This window comes from Primulina eburnea, chromosome 14 (genome assembly GCF_022965805.1).
Source record: "Primulina eburnea isolate SZY01 chromosome 14, ASM2296580v1, whole genome shotgun sequence".
Lineage (NCBI taxonomy): Eukaryota > Viridiplantae > Streptophyta > Magnoliopsida > Lamiales > Gesneriaceae > Primulina > Primulina eburnea.
Genome location: NC_133114.1, coordinates 28,259,583 through 28,281,613, shown reverse-complemented (window position 1 = coordinate 28,281,613; position 22,031 = coordinate 28,259,583). Strand labels below are relative to the sequence as shown.

At 35.0% G+C, this 22,031-nt stretch overlaps 4 protein-coding genes and 1 long non-coding RNA gene across 7 annotated transcripts; 4 read left to right on the top strand and 1 right to left on the bottom strand.

The window, feature by feature from the left end:
* The first annotated feature begins 112 nt into the window (after positions 1-112).
* Positions 113-8,288, top strand: LOC140811881 (pre-mRNA-processing factor 19-like). Its single transcript, XM_073170001.1, has 19 exons — positions 113-182; positions 356-446; positions 566-651; positions 956-1,027; positions 1,169-1,231; positions 1,884-1,970; positions 2,294-2,441; positions 2,524-2,645; positions 2,755-2,871; positions 4,525-4,620; positions 4,727-4,786; positions 5,754-5,828; positions 6,347-6,451; positions 6,553-6,672; positions 6,759-6,836; positions 6,917-7,013; positions 7,370-7,421; positions 7,635-7,705; positions 7,857-8,288. Exons 2-19 carry the CDS (start codon positions 434-436, stop codon positions 7,970-7,972), a joined length of 1,578 nt encoding a protein of 525 aa, XP_073026102.1. The 5' UTR covers positions 113-182; positions 356-433; the 3' UTR covers positions 7,973-8,288.
* A 959-nt stretch (positions 8,289-9,247) lies between these two features.
* On the top strand, positions 9,248-11,264 carry LOC140812621 (uncharacterized). 2 transcript variants are annotated; one of them, XM_073170940.1, is made up of 4 exons: positions 9,249-9,392; positions 9,525-9,589; positions 9,955-10,113; positions 10,187-11,264. In XM_073170940.1, the coding sequence occupies exons 1-4, from the start codon at positions 9,267-9,269 to the stop codon at positions 10,299-10,301; spliced, it is 465 nt and encodes a 154-aa protein (XP_073027041.1). In that variant the 5' UTR covers positions 9,249-9,266; the 3' UTR covers positions 10,302-11,264. The 2 variants fall into 2 exon arrangements, with proteins under 2 accessions (XP_073027040.1, XP_073027041.1); XM_073170939.1 differs by having other exon boundaries at positions 9,248-9,392; positions 9,955-11,264.
* LOC140812622 (uncharacterized) lies at positions 10,003-13,063 on the bottom strand. 2 transcript variants are annotated; one of them, XR_012113703.1, is made up of 3 exons: positions 12,649-13,039; positions 11,065-11,788; positions 10,003-10,353 (listed from the first exon to the last, which is right to left on the bottom strand). It is a non-coding gene; the product is annotated as an uncharacterized lncRNA (long non-coding RNA). The 2 variants fall into 2 exon arrangements; XR_012113702.1 differs by having other exon boundaries at positions 10,003-11,788; positions 12,649-13,063.
* A 582-nt stretch (positions 13,064-13,645) lies between these two features.
* On the top strand, positions 13,646-15,858 carry LOC140813230 (plasmodesmata-located protein 2-like). The gene is made up of 3 exons (XM_073171714.1): positions 13,646-14,907; positions 15,154-15,267; positions 15,362-15,858. Exons 1-3 carry the CDS (start codon positions 14,121-14,123, stop codon positions 15,367-15,369), a joined length of 909 nt encoding a protein of 302 aa, XP_073027815.1. The 5' UTR covers positions 13,646-14,120; the 3' UTR covers positions 15,370-15,858.
* A 2,730-nt stretch (positions 15,859-18,588) lies between these two features.
* LOC140812329 (28 kDa ribonucleoprotein, chloroplastic-like) lies at positions 18,589-20,848 on the top strand. Its single transcript, XM_073170568.1, has 4 exons — positions 18,589-19,121; positions 19,711-19,812; positions 19,901-20,173; positions 20,340-20,848. Exons 1-4 carry the CDS (start codon positions 18,726-18,728, stop codon positions 20,391-20,393), a joined length of 825 nt encoding a protein of 274 aa, XP_073026669.1. The 5' UTR covers positions 18,589-18,725; the 3' UTR covers positions 20,394-20,848.
* Positions 20,849-22,031: the final 1,183 nt, after the last annotated feature.

The following is a 22,031-nucleotide window of genomic DNA, read 5'->3' as shown; positions in this document are numbered from 1 at the left end:
AAATTGTTGACATATTTTTTTCTTACATTTTTTGACCATAAATAAAAATATGATATTGGTGATTTATTGATGGTAATGTATATTTATTGATAATTTCCCACGTATCCCCCTTCATTGTATTTTATTTTATAAGTGAACTCCATAATTTGACCCCCCCTCCAGCCTCTCCTCCTCCCCCATCCCAACGGTAAAATCGACGCTGGGTGTGGGGGCAGTCAAAGGCCCAAAATTCACTTCATGGGGAGGGGAGAAAATAAAAAATAAAAAAAAATGGGCCAGAATTTTTTCTGGCTCTTGGATCTACCTCTGCAGACAGTGCCTGCAGGGACAGGGGTAGGGTCGAATTTTCCCATCCAAACAGCCCGAGCATAAACCCTAGTGCTCGCTTCACTGTTATAACGCACGCAGAGTCGCAGAGAGTTGCGGTATCGCCATGAATTGTTCTAGTAAATCTCTAGTTCTTTCCTTTCCACGTTGAAAATAAGCGAAACTAACTTCTTTTTATCACTATTTTCGTGTGATTTTTTGCTTTAGCTGATGTGTAGTTTTAACTGAAAATGTGTAGTTTCCGGTGAGGTTCCGGAGGAACCTGTCGTCGCGAAGAATTCAGGTCTCCTCTTCGAGAAGCGCTTAATTGAGCGCCACATCTTGGTGTGTACTTTCTTCCTCTTTTTTGGCATTTATGAATCGTGTTGCGCTCTTTATTATCAGCCTCCTGCTTTGTTTGTTGACAAACATTGCGAATATCTGTGGAAACTACATGTGGCAATGTACATGAGAACAATTTTGTGATAATGCTTTCAAAAAGCTGTTGTGGATTTAGGGTCCTTTTGTCGTTACTTCTCTTTAGTTGCTTGAAGTTCGTGTTTCGTTTTGTTTTGTTTTTGTAATTGTTTTTGAAGTAACTGAAGTGCATGTCTCTGTGCATTTTGTTTTCCTCATCGTCTCTCATTAGGATTACGGAAAATGTCCAATTACCGGAGAATCCCTGACAATGGAAGATATTGTTCCAATCAAAACTGGGAAGGTATGTACTATGTAGGATACCTAAGAATTTTGGGGTTGTATTTTATCCTTATGTTCATCAGATGGAAAATGTCTTACCATTTTCTGATGATGTGTTGATTGAAGAACAATGTAAAGTTTAATGGTTGGGAGTTATGTGCAGGTAGTGAAGCCCAGACCAGTGCAAGCTGCAAGTATTCCAGGGATGCTGGGAATGTTTCAGATTGTACGCCTCTCTGTTTCTTGTCAGACTTAGTTCATTTTGTAGTTATCAATTTGCCTATAAGGTTTACAATCTGTGATTTTTTTATCCCATTACCCTTCATGTTCACCTTCATCCACTTTGGAATTCAGGAATTTTTGTGAACTCTCTATTAATTAATTGGAAACAAGTATGTGATACCAATAGGTCATCCATTTGTCTTTCAAACATGAAAGTTTTGATGCCCAATTTGTGATTTTTTGCGTGATGCTAAAAAATTGTTGTCTGCTATTTGAAATTTGAATGCTCAAAACATTGTCGACCTTTGAACTTTTTGAGGTTATTATGAAGGGAACTTTGTTGAGCCATGGAATTTGACATCCATAAATTCTTAATTAAAATTATTTGTTTCATGATGTCAGACTGCATATTTGCAAGTACCTTGAATCTTTCAGGTTCTATTTGGTTTCAGCGTAATAAGAAATCTAGCCAGTCCATGAATTAGCTGTCTACTTGGTTAGTTTTTTTTGTTGTTGTTATTTTAGCTTATCACCTATATTATTATACCTGTTTGGGCTCAATTGGTAATTTTTTTTAATTTCGTAACCATGGATTACTAAAAACCTTTTAATTTGTCCGTTGATACTTCTTTTTCTTATGTCTTTCTTTAAACTAGGAATGGGATGGTTTGATGCTTTCAAATTTTGCGCTGGAGCAACAATTACATACTGCAAGGCAAGAGCTAAGTCATGCATTATATCAGGTACGAATGAGTTGATTGGAATTCAGATGGTAATTAAGTGTGTTTATTCTTTAGCTCTTTATGGGTACCAAATATGTTCACAGTCCTACGGCCTTTGTCTCTGTACAAGTAATGTGCATTTTTAAAAACAGAATGAGTTTGGGATAGCACACAATGTTTCTCCTGTAATCATGTTTGACTTTGCATTGCCTTCAGCCTAATTTTCAATTTGTAGCTTGTGCCTTTCCTTTTCTTGGTTGATTATTGGAGTTTTATATGTATGAAGTATCATGGTTTTTTCAGTGTCCTGTTTGTGGTTAAATAGTTTCTATCTTGTCTTTCAGCATGATGCAGCATGTCGTGTTATTGCAAGATTGAAGAAGGAAAGGGATGAGGCCAGGTCATTACTGGCACAGGCTGAAAGACAGATTCCCTCGTCATTTACTGCTCCAAACGCAACAAATGCTGCTGCATTAAGCAATGGGAAAAGAGGTTATTGACTTGTTGTTTGATTAGCTTAGTTCCTTTCACTTTATTACTCTTGATATCTAATTTTGCATGTGGTCCTTTGCAGCTGCTGAGGAAGATGAGATGGGTCCAGATGGGAAAAGAATCCGTCCAGGAATCTCGAGTAGTGTTATTTCCGAGCTTACAGACTGTAATGCTGCTCTTTCACAACAAAGGAAAAAGCGCCAGGTGATAGCTGGTGTATAAATTACAGCTTTGTGAATTAAGAGCTTCAATTTAATTGTAGTAAAGAGTATTTTCTCATGACTTTACCACCTTTTTTGTAATTTTCTTCCAGATACCTTCGACATTGGCTCCTGTTGATGCTGTGGAGAGGTTCACTCAACTTAATAGTCATCCTCTTCATCGAACTAATAAACCTGGCATATTGTCTTTGGATATTCAGTATTCCAAGGTACAAGATAATATACGTGACTAAATTTGCCATTTTCTTTTTAATTTGACAATTCTTACCATAGAGGAACTTCTTGGCCCTCTTTGAAAAGATTTCACTAGCAAAGTCTATTTGTCTTGTTGTGTGTTTAACATTGTTTGGAAATAAGACATTTTAATAAACAAAGTCTATATGTGCACTGGGAAACATAAGATATATTTTATGATTTGTGTTGGGAAACAAAAATTACAGTCATCTTGCATGCATGTTTATGTGGCAAAAAAATCAAGAGATTCAAGACATAGCGCTCGGGGTGGCATATAGTCGAAAGGATCTTATTCGATATCTTGCTATTAACTATAGCTTTTAGTACATCAAGACAGTATTTGATTTTAAACTTTGGCTCCTGGAGAACTTGTTATCTAAGTTAGGGATCTATTGGGGTTCCTTGGGCAATTAAAATTTGTTGATTTGTATGGTTCATCTCATGATTGCTTGTATGCTTTCCAATTCATGAGACAGAAAAAAAATTACATGATTTTTCGAAATATTATATTCTGTGACTTCTGTTTGGAAAGCAAGGTCAAGCAACTTGTTGAACAGAAATGTTTTTGTTTGCCACTTTTTATCTAAACAATAACTTTTGTAATGATTATATATGTATTAGAATTATTTAACAGTTTTCATCCCACGATTATTCAGGTCTTACATAAATTAGAGTGAACTTTTCCTTTTGGAAGTATCTTTAGCAATATAATATATTCGTAACAGAGGCAAATGAGAAAATCTCTATGTCTGTACTCCTTTTGAAGTTGGATCTCTATTGGTTTTGATAAAACATTCTCGTCTTGCTAAGAGCGATAATATGCAAAGGAAGAAATTTTTTTGGTTTGGCCTGACCAAATTGATGAATCCATCATTATTTTTGTGTATTCTTTCATTTTCGGAAGGGGTGTTTTGTGATTGATGAGTACTGAAATACATTTCAGATACAAATCAGACGATAAAAATTTACGGGAGGTTAACTTCAATTAAACTGTAATCCCATTGTGCCTGCGGCTGGCTTGTGTAGTTATTAATGTTAATCAAATTTGCTGGAAAATTTGAGGGCATTTTCTGTTTTGGTTCCGGCATTTTTGGAGGTTCCTTTGAGAGTGAGTTTTTTTCAAAAAAAAAAATATATCGGGGATTATATTTGGGAATGAAAAGTTTGTTTTGTTTTGTTCTTAATAAGAAAAATAATTTACTGTTGCGATCAATCTTGTATGTTTTTGTACTAGTCGATTGCATATCAATAACTAAGGATGGTGGTGATTGTAAATTTTTTAATTAAGTGTAGAGTAGTTTAAAATTTAATGTATGTAGTATTATATTACAATATTAATATAATATCAGAGTATTTTTTAGGAGGGGTGAAAGTTGAAACCAAAAGTATGATTATATTGGGATATGTGAAGGTAAGTATTTCAAAAAATGCAATGAAAATAAGATAGTTGAAGCTTTTATTTTGAAGATAGAAACTGTTAAAAAAATGAATATAAACACAGCCTTAGAAGCTTCTGATCATCTAGTATGATGTTTATTGCATCCATGAAGTTCAGTCACCAAATTTTGTTTCTATTTGGCTTCTAATCAATTAATCATTCATGACATTCTTGTTTTACCCTGTCTTAGGACATCATTGTCACTGCTGGGGTTGATTCAAATGTTGTAGTCTTTGATAGACCTTCAGGACAGATAGTATCTACTCTCAGTGGTCATTCAAAAAAGGTAATCTCAAATAAACTTTTATTTGTCTGCACGTCTTTGCATATTTTCTTTTTTCTCTGTATTTTATTTCCACATTTTAAATCTGGTGCATATATCTCCTTTGTAGGTCACAAATGTCAAATTTGCAACCGAGGCTGAATTCATAGTTACTGGCTCTGCTGATAAGGTAATTTCAAGGCTTGCTGCCAGAAATTATTTACTTTTTCTTTCCAGCTAGATCAATTTAGTCTCATACCTTCACTCTGCTTTGCTGGTTTGACTCAGATTTTCTCAAAAAAAATGGTCTTTCTGTGGTACTATATTGGGTGTAGTGATGTGTTTTGGGGCGATTAAGAATAACTACTTTTCTGGAATGTGCAAATCTTCTTTTACTGTAAACTTTCTGTATTCTGCGCCTCTGTGCTTGGTATTTATTGCAATTTGCTGAAATCCAAACTTGAAATTATACGGATTTGCCCTGCCCAGTGGTGTATAGCATTCAAAAGTGTCATTTGCTAGTGTTGTTATCTGTCTTTATTCTCTCTCATTTTCCTGTGGTAGTTACTTGAAGCGGGACATCCAGTCTTACTTTGTGGTTCAGTCTGGTCACTTCTAAATATTGATATATGACATCAGAATATACTCACTGGGAGAGAAGGCATTATTGGAGCTTCGCCATGGACACCTTCTACCTTTTGAATGTCTCTGTTAATATAGAGAAAAAGAAAGATATCTCATCTAGATTTTATAGTTGTCCGCATGAAAGAAAATTTATCTGAAAATAAATTGAACCTTTTAGTCATTTTGGTTCTATCCATTTTGTTGCACTTGGCCCAAGTTCCTTGTTGCTTATTATATCTTCTAAATTGATGGAGGGTGTTAAACCTCAAACCTCACTTCAACCTCCTCAACAAACAAAAAGTGAAGAAAGAATATAGAAATTAAACTTGGCTAGGAAAAAAACTAAATGTTGTAGATGTTTGCACTTTCTTGAATTTAATACTGGCATTTGTTCACAATTGTCCCCATAATGATTAGTACATCTTATTTTTCATACTAATGCCCATTCAATTATGATTTTTACTGGGGAAATCAAGTTTTATTGCTTTTATTAATTTTTGTCACATGCAACATTTATGTTATCTTCTCTGCAGACAGTTCGAGTGTGGCAAGGATCTGAAAATGGAAACTATGATTGTAGGCATATTCTGAAGGATCATACTGCTGAGGTAATCAATATAATCTCTGCTAATGAAAATATATCCGGTTTGTTTTTACTTGTAACTCTCACGATCCCTTTGATTACTATTGTCAAACATGACACTGTTGGACAAGTGGTTGAACTTTTTATGCGTTCAACATCACTTGGTGAATGCAGCCAACTGCCAGGCTTATCCTGTTCACTATAAGTTATCTGAGCCTAATTTGAAGGATGTGATTTTTGGAGCAACCACTATTTTGGCTTGACTAGAACTGAAATTTGAAGAGAAAATCTAAATTTTGTTACCGGCAATGATATGAAACTGGAGGATTGGCTGTAGAAGCATGTGGGGTGGTTTCATCCAAGTCTCTGTGATATATTATCTAGTAATTGTGTTAACTAGTTTACTCCTTTTTACACATGCCTTGATGAAGTTAGTTTGACTTGTAAATTCAAATTCTGTGGTGTTCTAATGTGTGGGGCTGTGACTCATTCAGTATACTGAAAATCTGTTAACTCTGTTGGTACACGTAATGAAATATACAGGTGCAAGCTGTTACAATTCATGCTACCAATAACTACTTTGTTACGGCTTCTCTTGATAGCACTTGGTGCTTCTATGATCTAGCTTCTGGTTTATGCCTTACTCAGGTATGGCCATTTTATCTGTATTTGTGTTTGGATGTTGGCTGCTCGATTGTCATGATAGCAATAATTTATTTGGTTTAGGTAATTCATATAATGTCATACAGGTTGAGGAAACTTCTGGATCTTCTGAAGGCTACACGTCTGCAGCTTTTCACCCAGATGGTCTCATTCTTGGAACTGGTACCACTGGTGCCATTGTTAAGATTTGGGATGTTAAGAGTCAGGTCAAATAATTTCTCTTGTGAATATATTTCACTCCTTTTCTTCTTTCTGTTATCACGGACTCTTGTATTTTATGATTAATGGTCAGGCGAATGTTGCGAGATTTGATGGGCATATTGGAGCAGTGACTGCCATTTCATTTTCAGAAAATGGTTACTTCCTGGCGGTTGGTTTACCTGCCTCAGTTGTAATGAATGTTTTCATTGATATTATTCTAGGATATCATTATTGTATTCCAACTTTTAGACTGCTGCTCAAGATGGTGTTAAGTTGTGGGATCTACGAAAATTGAGGAACTTTAGGACTTTCTCTCCGTATGAGGAAAATACGCCTACACAATCAGGTATGATATCTTGTTTGACATATATTATTTGGTTCTCTATCCAAAAAAAAAAAAAGATTGATGCTGTTAGAAACTTGTGTGTTTCTTGGTGCTTGATCTTTAATTTGTTAGCGTCAGCTATCGAGCATTTCTGTGGATACATCTTATGGAAATCTGTTCTGCATTATACTACAAGATAGGTTTCAAGCACTACATTAAGTTTTTTAGTATGACTGGTGGTTTTTGTATTGGTCGTTTCAATAGCGATCTGCTCTGAAAATTGAAGTAAAGGAAAAATGATTATTTCATAAGGTTGCAATTTTGACATGCAGACAACTATATCTTCTCATACTGTGCTTTTCTTTCTTATTATGCAGTGGAATTTGATCACAGTGGAAATTACCTTGCAATAGGAGGGTCGGACATTAGGTAATCTTGCAAATAAATTACTATATTGAATGGGGGTTGAGGCTAAATCACTCAACCCTCTCTTGCAAAACTACTTTAGCTGTAACTGACTATTGCTTTGAATGGTTTAATGCCATATCTTTATCCCTGTTAGCCATAAAAAAGTCTGGGTTATTGTTGTTTTCAACGGTTTGTCATGATTGTTACTCCATGCTCTACTTTTTCGCATTTCAGAGTTTATCAAGTTGCCAATGTCAAATCTGAATGGAATTGTATCAAGACATTCCCTGATTTGTCAGGCACAGGTTAAACCTCCTCCTTTAACTATCCGATGAATTTTATTTGGTCACAAATTTTTGCATGGATGTTTTCGTGCAGTGCTTCAAATTAGAATGATATACATATTGCTTTTGTCGATGAACTTTTGCATATGTACATGACTTTCCTTGGATGCAGGCAAAGCAACATGCGTAAAATTTGGCCCTGATGCAAAATACATTGCTGTTGGCTCGATGGATAGAAATCTTAGAATATTTGGACTTCCTGAGGAGGATGGTCCATCAGAATCTTGAAGCAAACATTTGATGGACTTCTTATCATACTCGCACGGTAAAGTTCGATAGATGAGTTCGATGCAGAGCTTACACTTATCGGGTACTATTACTGCCTCATAGTTGGCAAGATTGATCGAATTCTGGATATTTTGGTTGGAAGAAATATAAAAACACTTTCCAATTTGATATAGCTGTCTCACCTTGGGTCGATATCGACAACCAACCAAATCACGAGGAGTCTGTTTGTATCATTTTAGTTTGGAGTGATTGTTCTATTTTGTAAAAGATTTGCCTGGAAAAGGCAAATGGATTATTTTGACGTGCCATTTATCATAAAACGAAGTGAGTTATACAGCAACAATTTTCTTTTGCTTCCTCGCAGATTTTTAACTTTAGATGATATCATCAAATATGTTGGTTAGGTGCTTGTCATGTGTAACTTGAAAATCCACAAGAGGTCGTATCAAGAAAAAAATTAGTGAACATTGTTGTAATTTGCAACATTATTGTGGTGGCGCAGCCGATAAAGTTTTGCATTTTTTGCATTAGGTCGGTGATTTTGGTGCATGAGGTAAAGTTTCCATCTCTTCGTATCGATGAAGGTGCGATTTGTGTCAACCAAGATAAAGAAAATGAAATTGGTTTTCTGATATTTTAAATTTGAAACAAATATTTGTTATTCATTTGTTCAAACAAAATCAATGTTTGATAGGCACTCAAATCTCTAAAACAGAAATTTCGAACGTGCTACAAGCGCATGGCTCTCCATTGTTTTCGAGGCTGTGAGATCCATATGTTTAGACATTTGGTAGTTAATAGTATTGATTTTAGTTATTCTTTTAAGTGTAAAGAAACAACCGTTGTTTACAGAAACAACATAATAGATACAAACGATCGAATATTTTATATAAGCCATTCAAAATATTAAATTGGGTACTACAATAATATATCTTTTAATTATCTAATCACACATGTTAAGGGTCAAATTTCATAATTTGAATTTTTTATATACTTTTTGCAAAATAATTAAATTATACCATGACAATTATAATATATTAACACTCACCAAAAGAGTGTATCTAGTTTTTATTATTAATGAGCAGAATACTTTAAAAACAATTATTATGTTATGCTATCATGTTTTTATATTATTTATAATTGTCTAAAATTAAATCTTACTCTATAAACATTTTAAGTAATTCAACAAAAAAATGTTTTTTTTATAAAAGGAAGTTAAGTCAGCTTGTACGTTGAGGTACAACCGTCGATTTAACGTCGTATCTTTTCCCTCCGAATTATTTATGAAGCGAACATGCTAACAGAAAATGTTCATTCAAAACTCTCTCTAATGGCGGCACCGGCTTCGTCACCAAGCTCAGCTTCCAACTCCCAAGTCTCCGCCGCACATTCATCTTTAGCCAAAGTTGAGCCGCCGCTGGTGATTTCTTATTGGATCTTTTTCTTGTTTTCTTCTATTTTTACTAACACCCAACTCACTGCACACCTGTATCGAATTTAAATTCTGAATCTTTAATGTACGATTATGATTAAGTTTTAATTTGTTTTGAAGGATGAATCTAAAGAGATAATGGGTTCCGAGGAGCAAAGAAAAGATCCCATTAAAGACCCAATCGAGTAAGTTTTATTTGACAATAGCAATTAATCTTTTTCCCTGGGTCATTTTCTTCTGTAGTACTTTCAGAATCAAGCTTTGATTTTTTGTTTCTTCAAATTTTTTTCCCATGTAAGATGCACACGTGTTAACTTGATTTCTACTATTACGTGAGCCCAATTCAAATTTCTTGAAAAAAACAAGAATCCAAATATGGCTTTTGTGATCCGAATTCTCCATGTTTTTGAAGTCTGTTCCCCCCACTTCTTGAACCTTTTTTCATTTTACTTAGATGTTGTTTGCTTACTCGTCTCTGTTTCTTGGCTTCTAGGCGTAGATTCTCATCTGGAGTTGGCATGACTTTTAATTATCGTGTTTTTTTTCACAGTACTTTGGAGGGAGATGAATACATGGAAAAGTTGCAGAGATATGAGGCTGATTACAAACAATATTTGATGTCGAAATATTTCCCAGACAAAACTATCTTTGGAGGCAATATATTTGATGTGAAAATGAATATAGATGGGCATACTACTACGGCAGCGAGGTACAAAGAGTCCACAATGCTTTCAAAATCTTTCTTCACTTGCTATTATACTGAGTTTGCTGCTATCTATCAGGTTGTCTCCTTACCAATCTTATCTAGATCCAGTAAGTTTCGATGATCAGAACAACGAAGGATCGAACCCTTCAGCAGAAGTACAACCTTCGGCAATTCGGATGGGAAGCCCTTGATTTAACTCCATTCGCCTTGGGAAACTATGTTATCTGAGCACAACCCGAGCTTCTGTGTATGGGAAAATCGACACCCATCCGACTGAGTCAGTCGCCGATTCTTCTCATCAGCAAAGAACAGTTGTAGTATACAGCACTTGGTTTATTTCACGAGGTTTAATTTTGTGTCGTCTCTAATAACGTTCTTCGAATCGCTCACCAAAACATAGATTCCAAGTGTATTTGACAATCCAACATATATCACATTCGTTAGCAAATTCGATGCCCAGAAAGTAAAAACTGCTTGATTTTAGTTTATGATGATGACATTGCTTTATGGTCAACTCCACTAAGAATAAAATATAATAAGAGCAAATCTGGAACCTAATATCAGGCCATCTTAGAGATCACTTGCACATATAACCCGACCAAAGCCCCATCATCGACATCTTGATTGAAAAAGTTAAAATTTGAAGCTTTGAATCAATAAATATATGTATACTTAATTAAATAAAAAAAAGAGGATAGAAGACAATCCGCCATTCATAAACTAGCTAGATTGAGTCCACCCCTCTCATTAAGTCTAAACTTTCACATTGTTTGCGCATGATCCTATAAAGTTTTAATACGATTTTACGGATGATCAGCTGAACCATATAAGATTTTTATCTAATGAATCTTTGGCATAGGTTACTTGTGTTAACATTAATACAGGCATTCATTAATATTAATACACGGCTCTGCCTCAATGTCTCGAATTAAAAAATGAAGGTGGGAGACTTACAGAGTCCCAACAGCCAATAGGCGTTGAATTGGATCAAAGGCAAGAATCGATGCCGTGGACGGTACACCATAGTGTGCATTGATCCTAAAACCAATGTCCTCTGACGTCAACGAACTCTTTTCATGATGCTGAACAAAAGAATGAAAGGAAAAAATCAAGAAAACGAAAGGACAGAGCAAATTTCAATAGAAAAAAAAGAAGTGTGCTCCCAGCTCCATCACATCGTCATGATTTATACACGCGATCAAACAAAGATACCCAACTCATGAGTTCTTGATTCAAGCTTCACATGCAACAGAATCCAATCAGCTCAAAAATCAATGAAATTGCGATACCAGGTGACAATGAGTAGCCTTGAGAAACAAGCGTTTAGCGAACATGCAGAGGTTTTGATTTGTTAGTTGATTTCTTCAAAATGTGCCTTCCTAGGCACATATGACAGTTGTACAAACATTGGATACGGATAAAACCGATCCTTGTTCTTTTGGGCAGTTTTAATGTAATTTATGGTAGAAGTGAACAAATATTACATTCGAATCTATGAGCCAATGCGATCTATATATGCGTTTATCTTCGTAGGCTGAAGGTAACTTCTTCAACACATTTCAGAAAATAGAAGGAAAAAAACGAATAGAACCATCAATAATTTAGCTAAGTGAAAAATAAGACAATGTCCGACATTTAGCTTCAATGGAGGTATTGAGATGCGTGTGAAACCCCACAGCTGCAAATCCAAAAAAAAAAAGTTCAAGGTTACATCACTACAAAGTAAACATCAGAAGAATCAAGTAAAGGCAGAGGAATCAACGAGTAAAGGCCAAGTAATAAACAATCATGGGCGCAGTTACAGTTTCTGGACATTATCTGAGTAAGCACCTTCAAATCCAAATATAAAAACAAAAATCTCACAATGCAATTTAGGGATATACTCGTCAAGATTTTGAGAAGAGTAACTGTTTTCACTTTCTTTCCTTCACCTTGGAATAACTTCATCGATCACATTTGCTATCTGGAAATCTCAAGATACAGCCACTCCATCACAGAATAATTCACTACGAGAAACGCTTTTTCCTAAAAAAAATTAGGTTCTTGAGAGCATATTAAAGTTGCATACTCTACAATTCAGTTATTTATATCTCCCACCAGATCTGACCATCAAACATTCTCATCAGGAAATTAGACATCAAAACCCCATTTGAACTGTGCAAAATGATTAGTCAAACCAACAAAATTGTCCAGAAAACGATAACAAGCACCTAGCCCGGTTCCAGAACAATTTGCTTCATTCAGCAGGATTCAAGAACGCTTCAGTTATCAAAGTAAATCAATTTCCAGTTATATCAAATCTATTCTATTAGTAGTTAGAACGAGATCAAATGAAAAGTTACGGAAGTAGCATCGTCAACAATAAGCAAAATAAATTATCCACCAGAACAACATTGGGACCTCAAACTCAAAGATCCTAACTTTATCAACAGATCAAATACAAATATCGAAATTCCTGAATCCCTTATTCCTAAAAAGGCTCAAAATCACTTCAGACATCGCGTGCATGCATAGAACAGAATCCCACGAAAATGGTACCTCTGATTCTTGATCTACCGTTTGAGACGATGGTAAAATCAGAGAACAGTCTTGAAAGCTTCTCTGAGATCCCGTCTTTTATAGCAAGCATACTTTTTTTTTCAAATATTTCTTCTTCTATTCTTCTATGTTCTTGGTTTTTTTTTTTTTTTCTGTGAGAAAAAGGTAATGCACAAAAAAAAAATTCAAAATTCAAAGCTTCACGCTAGCCCTGAAGGAATGCTCACTAAGTCGTGAATTTAGAAAGTTTGATAGGAGAGGAGAAAATCAGTGGGGCGAAGAAAGATGAAGAAAGGAAGGAATCACAGGAAAGATGGAACGGCAAAGACTGTTCCCTCTCCTTGTCACTAAATACGATATTCGTGGAAATAAAAGAAAATTACCGTGGAAAGATTTATATGTATTTGATAACAAAAGAATTACAAATTAACAGTCTAGCATTCTATTTTCTTCAAAAGCCACTATATATATGATCTTCTCATGTTCCATCGAGAACTTTCATGTTTCATCTTCTTGTTTTCAGACATCAGTGTGTCGGTACACGTGTTGCATGTTTATACAATCATTTTTAAATTTTTTTCGTTATATAATTTGAAGTGAAACAATATAATGTCGACATTTATATAATATATAAATATAATTAATGTGAGATAATATTTATCAACATTTGACATGATCGTCCTAAGATAATGTGATAAGTATCAAATAACAATTTAGTCTAGACCAACTTTTGCCACTGTTATCATCACTCTTGATATAGTCAATAGATAGATTAATGTAGTTAACCATATACAAAGAGACTGATCTTCAATATCAAAAATAAAATTAACTCTTAATCTTATCAATTAAAACACTTAATACTAATTGAAGACTAGGATTAATAGTTGGTGTTAATAAATCTTGTTTCTCTTGTCTTAGAAATCAGAGATGCTCTTTGTTTTCTCACACCATCTTTACTCCCTGCAAAAAGAATGAAATATATATTTTGTAATCAATATTTTATTTGGCATCCAACCTGACAGCAATTAGATTCAAATGATCAAATCAAGTTAGCTTCCCGTGTAACAATATCAAATTAAAAATCATTAAACGAGGTAATTTAACTACTTTTTTTAATTGGAAAATGGTAATTTAGCATTTATAAAAGAAAACTGTAATCTAACAATTTTTTTTGAGGATGTCATTTCACAATTTGACAGTTTGTGAAGGGAGAAAAGATGGTCCTCTGTTGTCTTCTTCAACTCAAATCCATAGATAGGCGAACACCACCATAACCTCTGAAAGCAGTTGATACCAAAACCCCAAAGAACCACACTTTTTTTTTTCTCCAGAGAGGGAAAGAAATGGAAGCCTGTAAATCTTGACTAATCTCTTCTCTCTGCTAGTCAAAAGCATCTGCCAAAGTTTCATATTTTTTACACTCTTGAAGAAACAAGAAGAGCCCATGATTTAATCCCATCAAGATTCCACCAATGGATTTTCCCATGAATCCACTCTCTTTCTTCCGCCCTTTTCTGCTCATTTTAGCCATTTTTGAGCTCACCCCACCATCACAATCTGCTAATGATTACAGCACCTTAGTGTACAAGGGTTGTGCAAATCAGCCTTTATCAGATCCGTCTGGGGTTTATTCGCAAGCAATCTCATCCCTTTATGGCACCCTCATTGCGCAATCCTTTAAGGCCAAGTTTTTCAAGACTACCGCTGGCACTACTCAGTCGACAATCAACGGCCTTTTCCAATGCAGAGGCGACTTGTCAAATGTTGATTGCTACAACTGTATAAGCGGCTTGCCTGTACTTACAGACAAGCTTTGTGGCAAGGTTATTGCGGCAAGAGTTCAGCTTTCTGGGTGCTACATGCTGTACGAGGTTGCGGGGTTCCAACAAGTTTCTGGGATGCAAATGTTGTACAAGAGTTGTAGCGCAACAAATATCGGAGGGGCTGGATTTGAGGAGAGGAGGGACTCTGCTTTATCTTCACTTGAAAATGGCATGATTAGTAGTAGCGATGATTTTTACACAGCAAGTTATGAATCTGTTTTTGCAGTGGGGCAGTGTGAAGGTGATGTTGGAGCTTCTGATTGCGTGAGCTGTGTGCAAAATGCTGTCCAGAGAGCTCAGGTCGAGTGTGGAAGCTCCATTTCTGGCCAAATCTATCTCCAGAAATGCTTCATTAGTTATAGTTATTATCCAAATGGAGTCCCTAAAAAATCTTCCTCTTCTTCTTCTTCTTCTTCATATACCTCTCCTTCATCAGGTATTGATAATTTTCCTTGCTAAGTACCGTATTTCTCTTCTGTTTTTTTTTGCTCAATGGAACTTTGATTTGTTAGCTGTCTCCCAACCATGATATTAATAATTTAAACAGTAACTTTCATGTATAAACGAGGATGATTAAGATATTTGTCTCGTTTGAACATCTTGGCCATATTTCTCTATATCATTGGTGATTGAAAGTGTGTTAAGAATATACTAATGCAAGTTGTTTTTTGAATGATGACAGGGTCAAGTCCAAATACAGGGAAGACTCTGGCCATAATATTAGGAGGGGCGGCCGGAATTGGGTTTTTGGTAATTTGCTTGCTGTTTGCAAGAGGTTTAGCAAAGAGAAAAGATGGTGAGTAAAGGATATAAGCCCGTTGCTCTCTCTTGAAAATCTTGTGCTTTTTAGATACTTTGCAGTTACATAAGTTATGTTTGAATCTGTGCAGATCACTGAGAGCAAGTGTAACTTGTGAGAGGGATGGCTATATTTGGAGTGGAGCTATTGTTTCTTTTCTGAAAATGCTACACAAACTAGATAACCACTCACTGATTATCATGTTTTTTTTTGGTGACTTTATCTCTGCCTTTTTTTTAGGGAGTTGAGGAAAATTAGGGACATGAACTCATGTTATTATTATTGCAAATTTAGGGATGTTGCCATATAAATTTTGGTGACTAGTTGAAAGAGAGATGTAGGAGCAAAATGTAGTATTTTGTGGAGGGCATTGGAGAACAAGAAGAATCAAAAGATTTTGGCTTTTTTCATCCCATTTGCCATGTGAATTGTTCTTTGTTTTCTGTCCTTGTCTGGAATAATTATTCTTTATTTTCTCCGAGGTTTTGCTGCTTTCAAGGAAAAGCTTCCCTATCTCTGGTTGCATGTTCTATGTTTTCCTCCTTAACTTTTAGGTATGTCAAACATTGGCATGAATTCGATCAAATATCTATCATATGTTCATTAAGTAATATTCATTAGTACATATTATTTTATTTATCTTTTTCATCTATTGAAAAAAAAAAAAATTAGCCTCTGATTTTTGACATGAAATTGAAATTTATCTTTTATATTTTGGAATAAAATTTAAATTCTATTTTTAATTTATATTTATATATATATATATATATATACTATATCGAAATTTAAAATAATAAGAATAAATACATATTTTTTGTTTGTTTTTCCCATATTCTAAAATAAATTGAAGTTTAGTCACCATTTATTGGTTTATTATTATTATAAATATATGACTTTGAATTGTAAATTTATATGTATATTTTTATCTTCATTAAATAATATTATTTAATACATGTCACATCTTAGTGTAAAAAACTTATACAAATTCAAAAAAAAATAATTTTTTTTAAAAAAAAACTTAAGACCTACTAACACTAATCACATCTTAATTAATTATTTATAAAGTGAATTTGTTCTAAAACAAAGTTGTTGGATCAGTTAACTTATCCACTTATTTTCCATCTTAAAATTGGTTGAGGATGTCAAAATGAACCTAAGACGAAAAATATCTAGTTCTGGTTGGGGTTTTAGAGTGGAGATCAAATCAAATCAAATCAAACCCAAAATCTAACTTCACAAAAATTGGGTTGGGCTTGGGTGGAGTTGAATAAAGAATTAGGTCATCCATTAGCCCAAACCCCGCTGATACAACCTATATATTTTTCATAAAGCAAACATCCCTGATTTTTTATTTTTTTTTTTCAAAATTTTTTTTTAGTACTAAGTCTAGAGATGTCAATGGAGCGAATATAGGACTGATTTGGCTAAACCTAAGACCCTCCCCATGAAAAAACTTTGACCTATTACCCGCCCCACCCTGATTAAATATTCTTCGGACCGACCTCACCTCGAATACGAAATGGGCCTGGATAGACCCGTGAGACCCGAATTTTTTTAAAATTAAAAAGTAATATTTATTCTCACATGACTGAATTATGAAACCGAAAAGCCTCTAAATACAACATTATGGAAAATTAATTCATATATTTGACCACACTTAATAATAACAAACAAAGTATTTTCACAACATAAAGAATTACATAAAAAAGAGTTAATAGCTCTCCAAAAAAATCTTGACATCCCCAAAAATAAGTCATAACATAATTTAAACAGATCGATATAAAATCAGCGAGTAGACAATATTTCAAACACATTATTCGGGATCATTTTCGTTTTCAGGACAAGTTGGTAAACTACTTGAAAATTTAACTAAAAAATTAAATAGAGAAAGTACATTGAAAAAATAAAATTGTAAAAAAAATGTAATTTAAAAAGAGAAAGTACAATAAAAAAATTAAAATAAAAGTACAATAACAAAATAAAACGTGATTTATTTACCTTTCACCTCACCCACAACCATCTTCCCGAGCACATCAATGCCTCCAAAGTCATTAGGTTAAGTTTACTAAGATAATGATCAACTATTCTTCTACTATTGCTAAAAACAGATTCAAATGCAATAATTGACATAGGAATAGCTAAGACCGTTACGGTTAAGGTGATATACTAAAAAAATGAAAAATTATAAAACTAAAACCCTAGAGTATTTATATTCATATATATGGGGCTGGGATGTGGCGGGTATTATAGGACCCATGACTCGCATCATATCCGGACGGATCTTAAAAATTGGACCCGAGACCCGTCCCATGACCCATTTAGTATGCTCAAACCCATCCTATACACGCAGGTCCATTGCAGGTCTGGGTAAAACCCGGAGTCAATGACATCCCTAACTAAGCCTAACCCTATTTTTGTATAGAGTTTAAAATTTGACATTTTCCGATACATTTCATTTATGATATATGAACTTGATTCTTTCAAAGCTTAAAACTTACTTTGTGATAAATTTTCATGGTGTAATATTTATTTTGTGAAATATTTGAATTTTTTGAACAACTTATTTATTTATGGAGTAACTAATAATTTAGACAATTGGACTCCTAAATTTAAATATTTAAACTCACGAAACACAATATCCTATTTATGCAATATTTTTTTATTATGTAATTAAATAAAAATATTTTATTATGTTTTTTGAATTTTATTTAATTATTTTGTTAAAAATTAAAAAAAATGTTGTATATTAAAATTCAGATAGGGGTTTAAGTTTATAGTTTTAGGGTTGTGAAATTTTTTTAGACAAAAACTTGTGTCAGACGGTTTTACGGATCGTATTTTATGAGACGGATATCTTATTTAGTCATTCATGAAAAAATATTATTTTTTTATGCTAAGAATATTACTTTTTAGGCAAAAATTTGTGTGAGACGGTCTCACGGGTCGTATTTGTGAGACAGATCTCTTATTTGGGTCACCCATGAAAAAGTATTATTTTTTATGCTAAGAGTATTACTTTTTATTGTGAATATGGGTAGGGTTGACCCGTCTCACAGATTATGATCCGTGAGACGGGCTCACATGAGACCCACTCTACTTTTTATTGTAAATATCAATAAAATTGACCCGTCTCAAAAAAAATGACGAGATCGTCTCATAAAAATCCTAGTTATTTTTAGTACCCTTCTTCTTGTGGTGTTTAATTAAGTATTAAGCATGAAAAGAATTATCTGGAGTGGTGTTTGGTTTAGCGTCCAAGTGCTGGCCAGTACACGAAACCTTATCCTTCATTATCATTGGACACAATCCATCCACATAAGCACGACAATCCACACTTCCCTCTTCCATTTTTCTTTTGCATCCACAATCCACCTCTAGTCTAGTTTCTTGGGGGGAAAAAGCACCCAGAAAACTCCACTATTTCCTCCTCCAGATCAAATCAAGCTACCTTATCAATGGCAGCTGCTGCAGTGGCTTCTTCGTTTTCCACATCTGTGCAGAGCTTGAAATGCCTGGGCTTGAAAGTCTGGCCAAATGATCATAAAAAAATCAAGATTTCGTACGCAAGAATATTGCAATCTGCGTCAGTATCGTGTTTTCTTGGAAATGAATCAAACCAACCCGTTGGTAAGTGGAAGATCCCGCGGTTGGCGGCTGCCGTAGCGCAAGAAGAGGCGGCTGTGGCTGAGCCGGTGGAAGAATTGGCGGAGGACGAGGTGCCGCGTGATGGGGTGGCTGCAGAGAGTGGAGATGTGAACACCAAGCTCTACTTCGGGAACTTGCCTTATAATATCGATAGCGCCCAGCTCGCTGGGATCATTCAAGAACATGCAAGCCCGGAGCTTATTGAGGTGATACTTTTCACTTGCCAAAAATGTATCTTTGAAACTTTGCAAGATGAGCCAAAAATCATTTTGTGGGCATGTAAAAATACCTCTGATAAGCTCGATCGTCATGGATCACTCGAATCTTATGGACGTCAAATTTTCTTTACGGTGGTGAGAGTTAGAGACTTGGCACTTGATCTTTTTAAGTGGTTGAATATGTTTGATTGAAGGATTTTTTATTGCACTTTTTTAGACTTCTTAATTTTATATTTAATGGAGCAATGGGAGAAGTAGATTGATTTGTTGACTTGCTAGCCAATGTGAGTTACTTGAAGATTATGCTAAGAACGATAAGTTTCAAGCCAGTAATTTAACTTCTCGAAAAGTAGCTTGATCTATCGTCTAGCTAGCCTATCTCGGTTACTTGAAGATTATTTGCAGAACGTGCCAAGAGAATCCAACTTTATAAGTTGTCCCTTGCAAAGAATTTAAGTCGTTCAATCATTATCTAGTACATGCCTTGATGCCCATAACTAGTGGCCTTTTTCTTCTCTTTCCCCACCCGAATCCCTGCAGGAAAAGATGAAAATCACTAATTTTTCCAACTTTCTAGGTTCTTTACGACAGGAACACGGGGAGAAGCAGGGGATTTGCATTTGTGACCATGAGTACCATCGAGGAATGCAACAAGGTCATTCAAATGCTCGACGGAAGTGTAAGAATTAACCACTCTTGATTAGGAACATGTTCTTTTTGGAACATTTCTTCGACGTCTCAACCTTGTAAATCCTGTTTTGTTACAGGAATACAACGGTAGGACCTTGAGAGTTAATTTCTCAGACAAGCCGAAACCGAAAGAACCCCTTTATCCGGAAACTGAACACAAACTTTTTGTGGGAAATTTGTCATGGTCTGTCACTTCCGAGATTTTGACTCAGGCATTTCAAGAATATGGAAATGTGGTCGGAGCTAGAGTTTTGTACGATGGCGAGACTGGAAGATCTCGAGGCTATGGCTTTGTATGCTATGAGACTAAAGCTGAGATGGAGGCCGCACTTCAAGCTCTCAATGAAGTGGTACAGCTTCTGTCCTTTGATTGCTTTTCACAAACTCTTTGCTTATAGAAATATCATTGACAAATCACATGCCATGTATGTCGAAAATAGTCACTTCATGTAGCATTTTAGCCCCTCTATTTTAGTTCTACTGGGTGACATTTCGTTTTGTTACTACATGTGACAGGAACTCGAAGGGCGCGCTATACGTGTTAGCTTGGCGCAAGGGAAAAAACAGTGAGAAGGGAAACTTGTACATACGTGAAGGCTGAATTCAGGGAAAAAAAAGTAAAGATAGTTCGACCTGCCTTTGCTTCAAATGCAATTAAGCAGATAGCTACACAAGGAACACGATGCAATTTTTTCTCTTTATTTTCGTAATTTATTCAAATTTTTGTTTCTGCATCATGTGAAGAACTCCATCATGTGAAGAACTCTTCGTGAATTCAGGTAAAAAATTGTGGTTTCTGGATCGCAAGTGGCTGAATGAAAATGGAGCTTGAGTTGGGTTTGCTGGAGTATGTAACATGTCAAGCTACACGATTATTATTATTATTATTTTAGGCTTTCCCTTCTTTGTAGATGTTATTATACTAGGGAAAATTGCATTTTTGGTGTTACATGTCATTTTACGAATTTGGTCTTTTTATGTTATCAAATTTCAATCTTAGTCTATTATTTTTTGATTTTTGACAATTTACATATTTTTCATTAAGCTATTGACGTGATACTATATGTGATAGCTCTATAATGGTGTCACATTGGAATAAATGACTAAAATTATAAAAAATACAAAAATGACGGATAAATATTGAAATTTGATAATATATCAAAATTGTAAATAAATAAACATAATGACAGTAAAAAAAAAAATATTCTGATATTAGGTAGAGTTTGAATCAAAAGTATCTTTAAAAGATGTTAAAGAAAATGATCAAAAAAATTATCATGAAAATCTTTTAGCAATGTGAGATAAAAATAGAATATAAATCAAATTGAATACTCAACATAATTGTGGCACTACGAGAAGCATGCCATTAAACACGTACAGAACTCAGTGCTTCAGGAGTCGGATATCCAATGGAGCTTCCACCTAATCTTCACTAGCTCGATCGAAAATGGAAATCGAAATAAGCACAACTCATCTTCTAATGTGAAGCCTATATTGCGTAGATCAAGAAGTGAACGGAGCGAACACGTGACAGTTGACTGTTTGTTCCCCAAAAGGCTCGGTGGTTGTCTTGGCGGGTAAAAAAGGAAGCTGAAGAAAGTTCAGTTCTCTGTATTTCAAGAGAGGGAAAGCAAGTCCAGTTATTAGCGAGGCTGAGCTTAGAAAGAAAAGCCAAAACAAAAGGGTAAGAAGGCAAGGGAAATTCAGTGTTGAGCGATTCAATCTTCAGCAAAGAGTCCTCTAACTTTCGCAAGATTGAAAAGGGTGGTCCCAAAATTGAAGAAAGAAGTAAAATAGTTGATGACAAACCCTAAAAACAAGGCCATAGATGAGAAATCAGTTGCAGAAACTGAAGGGGCGAAAAATGGTGATTCGCCAAAAGACAAGTCCCAGAATGCCAAAAAAGATGATCTCATTTCAAAACACAATGGTTATCAAGACTATGTTGCACCAAAGGATTCCAGGCCACATAGCAAGTATGTGATCGGTGCTCTATTCAAAGGAAAATCGTCTTGGTTGGATTTTGAGGTACGTCCCTCACCATCTGAAGTGGTAGATGCGATTATGGCCGAGAAGAAATATCGTTTAGATTACAATCAAAGCTCTGTACTGGATGGTTGGAGCTTGGATGAAAGCGTGGAAGGGATTTGGTGGAAAGATGATTCACGAATGTTCTGCCGTTGCATGATCGTAGTGGCTACTCTTCGA